Here is a 16,337-nt window from a genome sequence, read left to right as displayed (position 1 = left end):
CATCCCTTCCCAAAGGAGTAAAGAAAAATACTCTGCTCTAGATTGGATAGAATTGGAAAGTTCAAATGGAAATGCTATTCATAACTACCTACTACAGTGCAAAGCATATAAAATACACAAATCCATAATACATTCTACATACCAAGAAAGACCTTCTCCCCAGCCATGCCTTCTTACCCAGACCTAAGTGCTCTTTTATCATTGCCCCCATGCCTCCTTACATCAGGCCCAACCAGGCCAGAACTGTGTAGACAAAGTTAGCCAAACTGCTCAAGGCCACAGAAAGGCACAAAATCCTCCCCCATACTAGAGATAAAAGCTAACATGTTCCCAGGAGCAGAGAGAAGGGAGAAAAGAGACAGAACTGGCTGTACAGCCAACTTATAAAGAGATAGCAGAACTATGGGATAGGATAACAATTTTGCACTTTCCAGTCCATCCTTGACCTCTCTGGTCCTCCTGGAAGACTTGTCTATGGTTCTAGGGCATTTCACCCTGAACTTGCCTTCTTTATGAAGTTCAATGCTAGATTGGACAGAGGTTTCCAAGTACTGCTTTTACAGTAATTTTTGATAAAATTATCCTAAGCTCAGCTACAACTTCAACAACAAAACATTGCCTTTCTCTGCTTAATTTTAAAGGGTGTGCGTAGCTTGAAAAATACCTACTTCAAACCCAGATACATCCTGCTAGTACCAACGGACAAGGAGAAATATGAGGGACATCTGCGGAGGAAAGGATTGTTCAGCCGGCCAGAGATTGAAGAGGCAGTCTCCAGAGTGGACATGTACCTCAAAATAAGTCAGGATAATCCAGGATTCTTTGATGCAGTGGTCAACACAGGTTAGTTAATCTCTTTCATACCATAAACCTAATGCCACGCTGATAGCTGGACTGAAAGTGCTATACGAAGCTACGGGCAAATAATAAAAAGAATGACGAATGGCTTGATGTTGAGCATAACAGTTTAAACTATCCCTTAATTCATATAATCATAGAATCCCAGGTTGGAAAGGACCTCATGGATCATCTGGTCCAACACTTCTTGGCAAAACCACAGTCGAGGCAAGATGGTCCAGCACATCTCCAGATGAATCTTCAAAGTGTCCAATGTTGAGGACTCCACCACTTCCCTAGGGAGATTATTCCAATAGCTGGGTGTTCTCATTGTGTGGGGGGGGAAAAATAAAATTCCTGTTCCAGGAATCCAAATGTTCTGGAGATCTGTCGGGACTGAATTCCTCTGCTGTGTCCAAGTTGTGCTTTAAGCTCATCTAGAAATCAAGCCAAATATTGAGGTGCTGGACAGTGAGAAGGGCAACAAGTTGGTGAAGGGTTTAGGACACAAATCTTGTGAGGAATGGCTGAGGGAAATGTGGTTGTTCAGCCTGGAGAAAAGGAGGCTGAGGGGGGACCTTGTGGCTCTCTACATCTCCCTGAAAGGAGGTTAGAGCCAGGTGGAAGTCAGTCTCTTCTCCCAGGTAACAAGTGATAGGACAACAGGAAACAGCCTCAAGTTGTGCCAGGGGAAGTTTAGGTTGGGCATTAGGAAGAATTTCTTTACTGAAAGGATTGTCAAGCCCAGGAACAGGTTTCCCAGGGAAGTGGTGGAGTCACCATCCATGGAGGGATTGAAAAGCTGTGTAAATGTGGTTCTGAGGGACATGGTTTAGTTGTGACCTGGCAGTGCTGGGCTCACAGTTGGACTTGATGATCTTAAAGGTCTCTTCCAATCAAAACAATTCTACTGACCCCAGCAGCACACTTGTTAAGTGTTGTCTCCTGTGAGAATATTAAACTGATCTGTGCTAATTGTTGGTTTCTGGGCAGAGTTCAGAGGTGCTCTTAATCTAACAAGCCTAATTATCTCTGGGCAGGATAGGCCTTTTTCAGGTGTTGAGATGACAATCTGGCAACATGTAAAGAAGAGGCTGCTGCAAAGCTTCTCCTTGTAGGACTTTTCTGCTTAGTGACTTCCTCAAATCCCCCAGCTTGAAACAGAATTGCAGAATCACAGAATACATTGGGTTGAAAGGGGCCCTCAAAGGTCATATTGTCCAACCCAGCTGCAGTGAATAGTGACATCTCCAACTAGATCAGGTTGCTCAGAGCCTCCTCAAGTCTGACCTTGAGTGTCTCCAGGGATGGGACCTCCACCACCTATCTGTTCCAGTGTTCCACCACTCTCATTGTAAACAACTTCCTGCTTATGTCCAACCTAAGTCTACCCTGCTACAGTTTCAAACCATTGCCCCTCATCCTATCACTACAAGCCCTTCCCCACCCTTCCTGTAGGTCCTCTTCAGATAGTGAAATGCTTTCATAAGGTCTCCCCAGAGCCTTCTCTTCTCCGGGCTGAACAATACCAACTCTCTCAGCCTGTCCTTGTAGGAGAAGTGCTCCAGCCCTCTGATCTTGATTCCTGTAGATATTTCATTAAAACAAATGCTTATTTCTTATTACTTAGGAATTGAGGAGAGCAAGTGGTAGAGAAGAATCCTGTTCTAGTTTGTTCCCTGTCAGCCTTTTTGTGGAGGTGCTTTTTGTGGTTCACCATAGTGATGGTGAAATATATCCTTGTAACATGCAATATTGTATTTATAGTTATTGTCAAGAGCATCTGGAGCTGACAATTTCAGTATAGCATTAAAGAAACAACACACATACAGGAAACCAAATTGCAGGAGGAGAATATTTAGGTAAGTGCAGAAACTGAGATGAATTTCAGGTTATTTTCTTGAATGTGCTATTTATAAAGATGAAGATTTTTTTCCCCAAAGAGATGAGCTGCATGAGTTCAGAATGCATTTCTGTGTCAGACTGCTGTGATTTGTACCTTTGTACTGATAAACGCTGTTCCTTTTTTTCACTATGTGAAAGTGGGGTGATTCTCCCCCTTTACTCTGCTCTTGTGAGACCCCATCTGGATTGCTGCATCCAGTTCCAGTGGCCTCAGCACAAGAAGAACATGGAGTTGTTCAAGGGAGTCCAGAGGAGGGCCACAAAAATGATCAGAGGGCTGGAGCACCTCCCCTATGGGGACAGGCTGTGAGAGTTGGGGCTGTTCAGCCAGGAGAGGAGAAGGCTCTGGGGAGACCTTATAGTGGCCTTCCAGTGCCTGAAGGGGGCTACAAGAAAGCTGATGAGGGACTTCTTAGAAGGGCTTGTAGTAATAGAATGAGGGGAAAGGGAATGAAGCTGGAAAAGGGGATATTTAGACTGGATATTGGGAGGAAATTCTTTAGAGTGAGGTTGGTGAGACACTGGAACAGGTTGCCCAGGGAAGTTGTGGATGCCCCCTCCCTGGACGTGTTCAAGCCCAGACTGAATGAGGCCTTGAGCAACCTGGTCTAGTGGGAGGTGTCCCTGGCCATGGCAGGGAGGTTGGAACAAGATGATCTTTAAGGTCCCATTCAACCCAAACCATTCTATGATTCTCTCCACCATGAAATCCATAATTTCTTTCTGCAGATGAAATGGATGAGGCATTCACGGAGCTGAGCTTCCTCGTAAAGGCATACCTGGGTTTGGAGCCACCTGCAGACTCTGATAGCACTCAGGACTTGCACATCAGAGCAAGAGCAGGTATTGTGTTTGGGATGGCTTTATCCATAAATATTTCTACTTATTTTTTACAAGAGTTGAAATCTTTGAATGATGCAGCCTTTGAGATTGCTTGTCTCTGAAATGTCTTCTCTGTAATTACTCTCTTGCTCTAATTCCTCCTTGGGATCTGAATCTTTAATGGAGACCTTTCCAGATACTTTACATCACTGTGTGCCCTGAGGCAATTATATGCAGAATGTGAGTTGCTTGACTCTTCTGAGGATGCTTTTGTGCTGCGGATCTTCCATTCATTCAGACAAATCAGATATGTGTCCATGGCTGAGAGCTGTGTGCCTATCAAGCTGTTGAGTAACAAGAAAACTGAGTGGCAAGGAGAAATTATTTTCACCCTCTTTCTCAGAATAGCCAGAGGCATGAAGATGTACATGAAAACCAGGAGAGTAAGATGAGTGAAGGCAACAAACCCCAACTGCTTTTGGGATTCCCTTTTGTGGAGTAAAGGGATTCCTCACTGTGGAGTAAACCCAAATGATCAATAGTGAGTTCAACAGAAGCCTTTTAGCCCTTGAATGACCAAGGCTGGAGTGACATGATCACTTCCAGTTAATCCAAGTGTGTGCTGCTGAAAAAACTGACTGTGTTCAACTTACCTGTCCTGCCACAGAACCACAGAGTGGTGGGGATTGGAAGAGACTCTGAGGATTATCTACTCCAACTGCCCTGCTAACTCAGGTATGCCTAGATGAGGTTGCACAGGATCCTGTCCAGGTGGGTTTGGAATCTCTCCAGAGAAGGAAACTTAAAACCTCTCTGGGCAACCTGGTCCAGTGCTCTGGCACCCTCACAGTAAAGAATTTTCTATTTAGGTGGAACTTCTTGTGTCCTGGTTTGTGCCAATTGCCCTTTGTCCTACCAGTGGGCACCACTGAAAAGAGTCTGTGGTTACTCCAATGATCTGCGTTGGAAAGATCCCTTTTTAGTCTTCAATTCTCCAGGCTAAACCGTCCCAGGTCTCTCAACCTTTCCTCCTCGCAGGGGTGCTCCAGTCTCCTCAGAATCTTTGTCACCTCCTCTGGTCTCTCACTGGTAGTTCCCTGTCTGTCTTGAACTGGGGAAACCAGAACTGGACCCTGTACTCCAGATGTGGACTAACTAGGGCAATGTAAAGGGGGACTAGAACTTCCCTCAAGCTGCTGGCCACATTCTGCTTAATGCAGCCCAGGAGACCACTGGCCTTCTTTGCCACAAGGGTACATTGCTGGCTCATGGTGAACTTATTGTCCACCACTACTCACAGGTCCTTCTCCACAGGGCTGCTTAATAAGCAGGGAAATGCCAGTGCATTACTAGTATGCCCCTTGCTCTCATTCCTCCAATTGTGCAGCTATGTGGAATCTGGATCAGGAAATGGTTCCATCCAAAAACTAACCCAGGGAAAAATGATTCAGACTGATCGATTTCTTGGTCAAACTCATGCACTTATAGAACTGACTCAAGGAGGGAGGCGTGCAGGAGAAGCCCTTCCTCCTGCAGTGTAAGAAGGAAAGACTACTCTTGGCAGAGACAGCATAACTAAGATTAGCTTCACATATTGTGAGAACTTAGCTTGAATTTATTTCAGGTGTAGCAAATTAGCAGGTGGGGTGAGCTTGGTAGAGTTAGATAATGTTTGGACTTAATGATCTTAAAGGTCTTTTCCAATCTAAATGATTCTATGATTCTGTGGAAGCAGGGTATAATCTCTAAAATACAGGAGAAAAAAGAAATAACCATTACAGCAGTAAGATGTTGCAAAAAATGGACTAACAAGAAGCCCACTTAGGTGAACTTTTTCCTCAGACTCCAAGAGTCTCCATAGTTTATGGCTGTCTTGGTTAGATATATTACAACAGGAGCATTAATCCATTTCCTAAGTCACACAGAGTCAATATTCATGACCTTCTGTGTGGCTCAGAAGGCTGCAAATAAAAGTAGATGAAGGGAAGGCAGAAACGTCTGTTAATGAAGAATAGTGTAAAATTCCTGAGTTCATCATTTCAAGTAATTTTGTATCCTGAAAGAATTAATAAATACTGATTTCCCAGTGGACAAGAGAAAAGCTTCTATACATATTGTGGCATCTCAATGCTACAGCAGTGAGGACCCTTCTGAAGAATCTTATTTGATCTTGAACTATGTAGATTTTATTCTCATTTCCACAGCTTCCATGTTTGTTTGAAGTGAGAAAGAAGACTTCTTTGCCTTATCTACTAAAATATTCTTACTTATTTGTCTAAAAACACTGGAATTGTTCTGTTCTGAGAGGCAACAAAATCCACCAAACTCTAATGAAAGAAGAAAAAGGGAGAGGATTAAAAATAAAAGATTTTTTAATTGTGGGATTTTTGAAGATATCATAGAATTGTTTTGGTTGGAAAAGACCTATAAGATCATTCAGTCCAACCATTATCTAACTCTGCTGAGTCTGGTGCTAAACCATGTCCCTCAACAACACATCTCTGCATCTTTTAAACATCTCCAGGAATAATGATTCAACCACCTTCCTGGAGAGCCTGTTCCAGTATTTAAGAATCCTTTCCCAGAAGAACTTTATTCTAATATCCGACCTAAACCTTCCCCTGGTGCAATTTGAGGCTGTTTCCTGTTGTTTTATCGCCTGTTACTAGGAAGAAGAGATAGACTCTCACTTGGCTTCACGTCATTTAGGGGAGATTTAAGGGAGTTGTAGAGAGTGAGAAGTTCTCCTTTCAGCCTCCTTTTCTCCAGGCTAAACAACTCCAGTTCTCTCAGATGCTCCTCACCAGACCTGTTCTGTAGACCCTTCATCAGCTTTGTTGTCCTTCTCTCGAACCAGTCCAGCTCCTCAATGTCCTTCTTAGAGTGAGGGGCCGAAAACTGAACCCACGATTCGAGTTGTGTCCTCACCAGTGCCTAGTACAGGGGGACAATCCCTGCCCTGGTCCTGCTAGCTGCACTCTTGCTGATCCAAGCCAGGATGCTGGTGGCCTTCTTGGCCACCTGGGCAAATGCTGGCTCACCTTCTGCTGCTGTTGACCAGCACCCCCAGATCTGTTTTTACTGGGCAGTTTTCCAGCCACTCTGCCCCAAGCCTGAAACATTCATGGGGTTGTTGTGACCCAGTGCATGACTGAGCACGTGGCCTTGTTGAACCTCATAGAGTTACCTGGGCCCACCAATCTCCAGGTCCTTCTATAGAACCTTCGTACTCTCAAGTAGTTCAACACTCCCTCCCAGCTTAGTGTCATCTGCAAACTTACTGAGGGTGCCCTCGATCTCTTCACCCAGAGCACCAATAAAGATATTAAAGAAGATATATGCATATGTAGCTGAAGTTCCTTTAAAGGACTTTGTATTCCTCAGCAGTTCTGAGCTCTCTCAGTAAGTGACTTGTCACTAGTTACAGAAACTTCATTAATACTACTAGATTTTGGTAATTCTGCTCTCCATAAAGTAACTTTTAAATTTACTATGCACCATTAAATTAATTTAGAGCTTCATTTATAGGTGTTTAAATAAATTTAACTATCCTATTTCTAGAGATCATCTCTTCTTATGGAGTGTGGGAAATAATTTATTTTCAAAATCTTGCCCCAGGCTTGTCTTTAATATGGACATTTTTAGTAGGCTGGTAGCAGGGGGAAGATTGGTTGTGTGAAATTATGATAGGTTCTTAATTTTTCTTTCTCCTTTTTTTTTTTTAATGAACTGCTGTGCAAGATCTTTTTGCTCATGTGTAGAGTAAAAATACTGGGAGGAAATAGATAAGTTCTTTTAAAAAACTTTTTATAGAGAGAAGATAATACATTGCAGAGCTGATAACCCTTTGTTCTTGCATTAGCAGCTTTCAGCTACAGAGCTTGGTACTTTACAGCTGTTAATTATCTCTCACAGCAGTCCTGTGGAGGATGTGTTACTATTTTATCTTACAAATGAAGAGAGAGACATTTATGCCAAAAAGAGATTATTTGTGATGGTGGGCATCAGAAATCCCACTGAAGTATTGGCAGTGCGAAGGTCTGGACCTTTGAAAGCTAGGCTCTACGCTGTCCTACTGAGGCCAGATCTGGAGTATTATGTCCAGTTTTGGGCTCCTCAAATCAAGAGAGACAGGGAACTATTGGAGAGAGGCCTGTGAAGACTAAAAAGGTGATGGGGAGACTGAAGCATCTGTGTGAGGAGGAGAAGCTGAGAGACCTGGGGCTGTTTAGGCTGGAGAAGAGCAAATTGAGACATCTCAATGCAGGATCAATATCTAAAAAGCAGGGGTCAGGAGGATGGGACATGACTCTTCTCAGTAGTGCCCAGTGTTAGGACAAGGGCACAAACTGGTGCACAAGAAGTTGAACTTAAATACAGGAAAAAATTCTTTGCTGTGGGGGTGCTGGAGCCCTAGAGCAGGCTGCCCATAGAGGTTGTGGAGTCTCCTTCTCTAGAGAGATTCCAAATCCACCAGGACATTGTGATCCTGGGCAACCTGCTGTGGGAGACCCTGCTTTAGGAGGCAGGGGTGGACTGGATGATCCCCAGAGGACCCTTCCAACCCCTATCATGCTGGGATTCAGTGATTCTGCACTACTTACTCAATTTCACAGTGAGTATTTTACTGTGCCAGAAACAGAACCCATTGTATCTCAAGTCCCATCTTCATTGTTCTTAACACCAGATCTTCTGGCAGCTACAAACCAGCAGTAGATAATGGCTATGCTGAAAGTCATCTGATGACAGTTGAAATTATTTTTCTTATGCTAAGAAAAATAACAGTATTTAGAATATGAGAATGCAGATGGATGGGATGTATCTTTGCCTTTCATCCCCTACCTTTCTATGTGGCTTGACATACAATATAATTTAACCTTTCCTATGCCTGAATCTCTGCAGACTGCCATGTACCAGTATTCATAAGAATTTTGTCTGTGGCTTAATTAAGTATTGTCAAGGACTAGGGCTGGTCTGGCCACTAGATGAGTCACAGGAACTTTCTCTGCACCCCTCTGCCTTCCCAGAGAGAAAGAGAATAAGGGAGAGAGACTGATGGCTTGGGAAAGAAAGTAAACCAGCTTTAGTGAAAATAATAATAAATGAAATAGATACAAATAGGTATAAATCAATATTGAACCCAACCCAATGAAGTCACTGTCTCCATCGTGGGCTGCTGTGGGCAGGCACTGGGGAAGTCTCAAATTTGACTCAGCTCAGCTTTATCCTGAAGATGATGTCCATGGGATGGAATCCCTTGTTGGTCACTTTAGGGTCACCTTTCCTGTCCACTCCCTTCCCACAGGTTCCATCTCTTACTTACTGCAACCCTTTTTAAGAATTGAGTTCTTTGTGTCTCCGGTTTCCTGGCTATTTCATGTTTTTTGTTCCTTGCAAAACAGCTGTGATGCAAGTCTTTGGATTTCTGCTCTCAGAAATTCAGATAAATAGTAGAAGAGGAGGTTCCCTGCTGCAACTCCCCATCGCATTCCAAGAGAACGTGGGCTGTGATTAGCTTAGAGGTCATGACAGTGGTGTGTGTCAGACCTTGCACAACAAAATGAGCTCATTTACACCTCTTTCTAGTCCATTTTTGTAGTGGTGATTTGTGGCATATTAAGGTTTCTGTAGATTTTTCATAACTTTCACTTTCTCTGATTATTCAGGGAGGATAAATTTGTTAGATCTACAAAGTACTTGGAAGATTTAAAAACATTTTGGTAACTCTAATTTATATCCTTTATAACTTCTATGGTTACCTTCTGAAAATCCAGAATTGTCCCAAAATCCAGCTGATGATAGTTGCAAATGACTCATTTCTTTCTGCTTGCTGTAGGCAAAGTGGTCTTCAGAATACTTTTACTACGGAGTGTCTTTTCCACACTAGGTTCAAGAATAAGGTTCTTACAAGAGCAAAGATTGTCACCTGGTGGAGTAATTGCAGGAACCACTCAGTCTTCACCTGTTAACGAGTTCTTGGAGTCTTCTACCAAAATCTATCCAGGAGGCACCTCTGACAGACTTCCTGTACAGCTAAGCTCTGTGGTAAGTGGCATTTACTCTAACCTTAGAAATAAGTGGCATGCAAAGTACATGTTAGTCAGACTTTTCTTTCTCCAGAGAAAGCTGACTGCTGGCCTCTGGCCATCTTTAATTTCAACAATATTTACTAGTTCCCCCAAGTTAAAGGGGGTAAGAATGAGGGAGATAAACTCAGGCTATTGTTCCTGCTCACTTTTACACCAGAATAAATCTGTTGATATAACTAAATTCATAGAACCATAGAATCGTTTTAGTTGGAAAAGACCTTTAAGATGATCAAGTTAACTCAGCATTGCCAAGTCCACCACTAAACCATATCCCTCAGTACCACATCTACACACCTTTTCAGTCACTCTAGGGATGGGGACTCCCCCACTTTCTTGGGCAGCCTGTTCCAGAGGTTGATAACCCTTTAAGTGAAGAAATTATTCCTAGTGTCCAAACTAAACTTCCTCTTGGCACAACTTGAGGCCTTTTCCTCTTGTCCTATCACTTGTTACCTTGGAGAAGAGACCGATCCCCACTTCACTCCAACCTTCTTTCTGGGAGCTATAGAGAGTAAGAAGGTCTCAGTTGTACAAGATGTGAAACTATCCTATTCCACAGAAATAGTCAGGTGTAGTTAGTAGGACACTAAAGGTTCCTTTTGAACACCGTCCTGTGGCAGAGGGAAAACTTATTCAGCTCAGTCTTTCAGAGTGCATTCTACTGATAACTGCGAGAGATCAAATTTAAGCGCATTTTCACCTGCTTTTACTTTTTGAATCAACAGATCCAACAATGTGCTTGGATTTCCAATAACCTCTTTCTCTTTTTTCTTGCTTCTCCTTAATAGTCCTTTCCCTGGAGGCATCCATTCTCCTTGCAGGCAGTAGGGGAGTTTGGGCCGTGAAGCAGATGTGTCTAATGCTCTTTTTATACAACAATGACAGGAGAAAAAGAAAAATGAAAGCTTTACACTTTGTTCCATTCCAGGGTTATGATGTCATTATGATGAATGATGGCTTGGCAGGCATGACTTGCTGTACAATTTTGCCACTCTCTCTGTATTTATAACTACTTCTGATGTTTAGAATTAGTGCTGTAAATGGAGCAAAGTTACAGACACCCCCCCTGCCTCCATTTCCCAGGCTTTAAAAAGGGCTCTCTTAGGTGTGGAGGAAAGTATGATGGTAAAATGGCTAAGATAAATAGGGAACCTCCCATCTTTCAGTTGCCTGCAATGAAAAAAAATCTCTTTTCAAACCATACAAAGTGTCACAAGTATGGTTCATTTTCACGTTCTTTTCATCCAAAGGTTTGTTGGACATGAGAGAGAAGTCAGAATATTTCTTACCTTGGTGGCACTCTGCTATTGCTCCTACCCCAGCAATTTGTTTTTCTCACTTTTTATTTCATCTTTCTTGTTTGTTTTGTTGTGGTTTGTTTGGGGTTTTTTAACTTTTATTTTGAAAGTTTACATTTTGTCAAGTCAGGGAGAAGTGGTTTATGATGAAGGAGGCTATCATTTACCATGGGTCTAACTTACTTAGTGGCCTTAAGGCTCTCTTGCTTATTAGTCTCCCTTCTCAGTGCTCTTAATACCTTTCTGTTATTTACTGCATGAAGTTTCCAATATATTTTTGTTTCCAGTATATATTTTTACATGCAGAGGAAGCTTTCCAACATCAGATGAAGTGCTAACATAGTAAAACGTTCAAGGTGAAACACAATTGCCTCTTAGCCCATATTTAATGAGAAGAATATAAATATGTCTGTGGCTTCAAAGTGAAATTTTGGCTGAACTGTTACATTTGGGACTGTGAATGATTTTTGTGCTATGGACACACAAATAATGTACTATCACTGCAGTAACCACATTCTGCTCCCCTCCTGTAGAACTGGCAAATAAAAAATAGGAAGAAATCGCTGTGATTTATCCACAAGCAAAATAAAAAGCAGGATGAGCTGCTCAGGGAAAGACAGTAGATCTGAGTCCTGAGCCCTTGGCAGCATGCCAACCCTGCACTAATTTTCTATGGCTGTAATTAATTCTACAAGGTATAAGCAGGAAAGTATCTACACAGTAATCCACACAGAAAAAATAGGTCAGGATTTTATCTTTACCAGAAGAAAGCAAAGCAAACCACAAGCTCAGTGAGCATCTAAGCAGAGCCCTATTTAGCATATTGTGGAGGAACTCACAATAGTCATAATGTGAGTGTTTAGCAGATTAAGCATTGCTCACCCCATGACAAAACACCTCTGTTACAGCCATGTGATTTAGCTGTTAAACTGATAACTGTCAATGACTATCAGGTGATAACAAAGCAGGATTTAGTAACTTTGCCCTGTGACTGGATTCTTTTTTTTTAAGCACACCCATTGTGCTGTGTTTGTCTGACCTGAGGAATTACACTGTCCTACAGCATGTGTTAACTAACACGCCCTTAAAACTAGGAGCACATTTTCCACTTTGCTGAGATCATAATATGTTCATTGTACAAAGTCGTTCTAACAAACTGAAATTTGCAAAAGGTAATTCCTACTTTGGGAGAGGGATATTGGTTGATGTAGAGTTGCTGGAGCAAGGAGATGGTGTATTAAAGATGTAATGGACGCCAATTCTTCTCCCTTCAGTCCCTTGCTGGTGAAAAGAAGCTTGAGGCAACAGCACAGCTAAAAATAGCCTACTCTAATATGCTAGGAGGTTGGGAGGCATCAAAAGTGGTTCTCTGCAGATGTTTCTTCCTGCTCCACCCTGGCACATTTTAGAAACATAGAATCACAGAATTGTTTTGATTGGAAGAGACCTTTAACATCATCGACTGCACCCATTTAACCCAACACTGTCAGGTTCACCACTAAACCATATCTCTCAGCACCACACCAACACAGCTTTTATATCTGTCTTGGGGTGAAGACTCCACCACTGCCCTGGACAGTCTGTTCCAGGGCTTGACAACCCTTTCAGGGATGAAGTCTTTCCTGATGTCCAACCTAAACCTCTCCTGGCACAACTTGAGGCCTTTTCCTCTTGTCCTGTCTCTTGTTCCTTGGGAGAAGAGACCAACCCTGACCAGGCTCCAACCTCCTTTCAGAAAGTTGTAGAAAGCAAGAAGGTCTCCTTACCCCTTCAATGTGAAATTGAGCTTGCCTGAAGCCTGTGGTGGACCCTCTTGGGAGAGTGATTTTGATGACTCTGAATAAATGGAGTTTCACTGGAGCTCAAGATCTTAATTTTTCAAAGCCATCAAGATTTCAGACCCAAATTGGGTGCACATAGATTGGTGAATCACATTTAGCACCTTGTTAGTGAAAATACAGCTCTGCTATTTTCCCATAACATTTAAACACATAAACTCTAGGGTCTTAGCCAAAGAGAGGAATGTCACAGCCAATTAAGTTACCATATATACTTTTAAGTTGCTATATAAAGCTGTCATGTTTCTTTATCAGGAAGAAGCTTCTCTCCAAAGGCGCTGTTCCGCTGCACGTCAGGCTCTGTCAGGGAAGGCACCTAGTGCATACGTCCAGCTCTTTCAAAGGTAATGGAGAGTGATTTCAGACCAGTCCTCTGCAATGAAGTGAAAAATGCCTGGTTAAGGTTTCTTCTCCACTGCTCTTAAGGATGAAGAATTAGAAACTGCCAAGGATCGCAAATCTCAACAACAACTCTCCTTTCTATCATTTTTAAAACCAGCCCTAAAAATACATCACACAGTGCCTGTCCTCTGGTTTGGGAGTGCAGCAGTCCCAAAATGGAGACAAAAAATGTAGGAGGCAGAGATATCCACAAGTACCTTGTCTAAAACTGTGAAATCTTTATATGCTTCTCAGCACAGGAAAGACATAGACCTGTTGGACCACATCCAGAGGAGGCCTCAAAAATACTCAGAGAAATGGAAGAATCTCTGCTATGAAGAGAGGTTGAGAGAGCTGGGCTTTTTCAGCCATAAGAAGGCTCCAAGGAGACATTCTTGTAGCTGTTCAGTACTTAAAGGGGTCCCTAAAAATCCAGGGACAGGCTTTTTAGCAGGACCTGTTGTGATGACAGGACAAAGGGCTTTAATGTAAAAGAGGGAGATTTAGACTAGATATAAAGAAGACATTTTTTATGCTGAGGGTGCTGAGACACTCCTAGCTTACCCAGTGAGTTGGTAATGCCCCATTCCTGAAACCAATCCAGGTCAGGTTGTTTGGAGCTCTGAGCAGCCTGTTCCAGTTGCAGATATCCCTGCTCAGTGCAGAGGGACTGGACTGGGTGACCTTGAAAGGTCCCTTTCAACCCAAACCATTCAATGATTCTTCTCTGAAAGAGGAGAAAAGGATAATTTTTCTGGCAGCTCAGAGTCTCCAACTTGCTTTTTTAACCGTACTAGTAATTTGTGTTGAAATGTCACAGCCACAAGGTTGATTACTGCAGTGCATCTTCTATAGGTCTGTTTCAAGCAAAATTTCTGAAGTTCTCCACTTCCTAAGTTTTTATTTTATTTATTGTTTAAATGGATCCTGTCTTGACAGTGTCTTTCCTCATAGTCACAGCCCTGCAAAAATGGTGTTAAAAGTCTCTAAATCTCAAGGTACCTCCTTTGATTGATCTTTCGTGGCAGTCCTGCCTTCCTCTGGTATAAATCTTCCTAATCTGCATTCTTCTTTGCTTGCTTTTCCTACCTGCCACAAAAAGGCTCACCATGTTGACATTTAAAGCATCACATAAGCCTCTAAATCAGCAGTCATCAGACTGGAAAAGTTCACACTTTTCAACTCAGTTCCGGCCTCTACATATCAGAGGTGTTGATTAAAATCCTTCCAATGTCAAAATCTGTAGACTGACTATTAAAAAAAAAAATCCCTACTTCATTAAACTGCCTCTAGAAAAGCCCTGGCAGAAGTTTTGCAGGTAGAGATGCAGAATTACGATGCAGTTCCCAAATCCTCACTTAGAGAAAATGTTTTTTAAGTAGCTGATTCATTCATTTTGAATTATGTAGAAATGAGAAAATGGAAATCACTGTTTTCTTTTGGTGGATGCTTTGGGTTTGATTTAATGTTGCATTTTGAACTGTCCATCAGAGTCTGACGTAGTTTGTTTGCTTATTCACCTACCCTGGAAGCTGATTTGGGAGCAAAGTATCAGACAGCTTTAGCAGAGCTGTCAGGCAGGTGAGAGAAAAATCCTGTCACCTTACAAACAGCATTCACAATTACCTGGCCTCAAGGGGGTAGATGAGCTCTGCAGAATGGGAGGCAAGAGAAGACCACACCCCATTCCATGGGAGAGGTTAAGTCAAGAGGTGCCATAAATATGATATCACATAATTGAAGTTCCAAGAGAGAATCTGGTTCCTGGGATGCAGCAATTAAATAGTGGAGAAACTGGTAGGTGATGTAATCACAGAATGGTGGGTGTTGGATCATCCAGTCCAAACCCTTGCTAAAGCAGGGTCACCCACAGCAGCTTGTCCAGGTGGCTTTGGCATCTCTCCAGAGAAGACGACTCCACAACTTCTCTGGGCAGCCTCTTCCAGGGCCCTAGCACCCTCACAGGAAAAATGTTTTTCTTTATTCAGATGGAACCTCTTGGGTTCTATTTTGTGCCCATTGCCTCTTGTCCTCTCACTAGGCACCACTGAAAAGAATCAGGCTCCATCCTCTTAACCCCTGCCCTTTAGACACTGAGAAACATTGATGAGATCTCATCTCAGGCTGCTCTTTTCCAGGCTAAACAGTCCCAAGTCTCTCAGCCTTTCCTCCTCATAGAGATGCTACAGGCTCCTCAATGCCTCTGTGGAGAAGACCTGCAAGGCCTGGTAAACAAGTTTACCATCAGCCAGCAATGTGCCTTTATGGCCAAGAAGGCAAATCATTCTCTGGACTGCATGAAGAAGAGTGTGACCAGCAGGTCAAGGGAGGTTCTCCTCCCACTTTGCTCTAGTGAAACCACAGCTAGAGTATTGGATCCACTTCTGAGATCCCTAGTTCAAGACAGACTGGAAACTACTGGAGATAGTTCCTCAGAAGATTGAAAAGATGCTGAGGGTCTCAACCACCTCTGTGAGGAGGAAAGGCTGAGACCTGGGGCTGTTTAGCCTGGAGAAGAGCAGCCTGAGAGGGGATCTGATCAATGATGATCAGTGTCTAAAGGTTGGGTGTAAGAGGATGGGGCCAGAGAAGTTGTAAATTCTCCTTCTCAGAAGAGTTACAAACACAATCCTGGGCAGCCTGCTGTGGGTGACCCTGTTTTAGCAGGGTGGTTGGACTGGATGATGTCCAGAGGTCCCTTCAAACTCCCACCTTGCTGGAATTCTCTCATTCTATGTGAATCTTAATTCTATGAAATATATGAAACTGATGCCAAAAATTACACATGCAAAAGAGTTCCTAAGGTACTAGATGTTTGAATTTCTTGTGTATATGTAAGTATAAAAAGATTTTTTTAAAGCTTAAGCTCATCTTTACACATTTTAATCCAAACTGAAAAATACTACTCCATTTTCTTGGGTATGTAGCAGAAAATGTTAAATGTGGTGTCACACAAGAATCCAACTTCTTTTATTTATTGCAGCCCTGGAGGGATATCTACATACATTTAGATTCTTAAATCCAAATTACTGAAAACCTGAGCTCTTTTTTTTTTTTTTTTTTTTTTGCCTGTGGCTGTGTGCAGGTGTAATTAAAGTTATTTTGATGTCTCACTGCCTGATATAATGTAAGGGCAATGTTCTGTGGTTTGCATTGAGTAATTTCTC

General features: G+C 42.5%; 1 protein-coding gene across 1 annotated transcript in view; it reads left to right on the top strand.

Annotated features, from left to right (window-relative positions):
* Positions 1-16,337, top strand: part of LRGUK (leucine rich repeats and guanylate kinase domain containing) — a 66,644-nt gene that overhangs the window by 41,225 nt on the left and 9,082 nt on the right. Inside the window, exons 14-17 of the mRNA XM_054399768.1 lie at positions 642-843; positions 3,472-3,585; positions 9,452-9,609; positions 13,045-13,133. Coding sequence (XP_054255743.1) covers positions 642-843; positions 3,472-3,585; positions 9,452-9,609; positions 13,045-13,133 — 563 coding nt within the window. The remainder of the gene's footprint in view (positions 1-641; positions 844-3,471; positions 3,586-9,451; positions 9,610-13,044; positions 13,134-16,337) is intronic.

Source organism: Indicator indicator, chromosome 3 (assembly GCF_027791375.1).
Source record: "Indicator indicator isolate 239-I01 chromosome 3, UM_Iind_1.1, whole genome shotgun sequence".
NCBI lineage: Eukaryota > Metazoa > Chordata > Aves > Piciformes > Indicatoridae > Indicator > Indicator indicator.
Note: the sequence above shows the minus strand (reverse complement) of the source record. Positions and strands in the feature narration are given on the sequence as shown.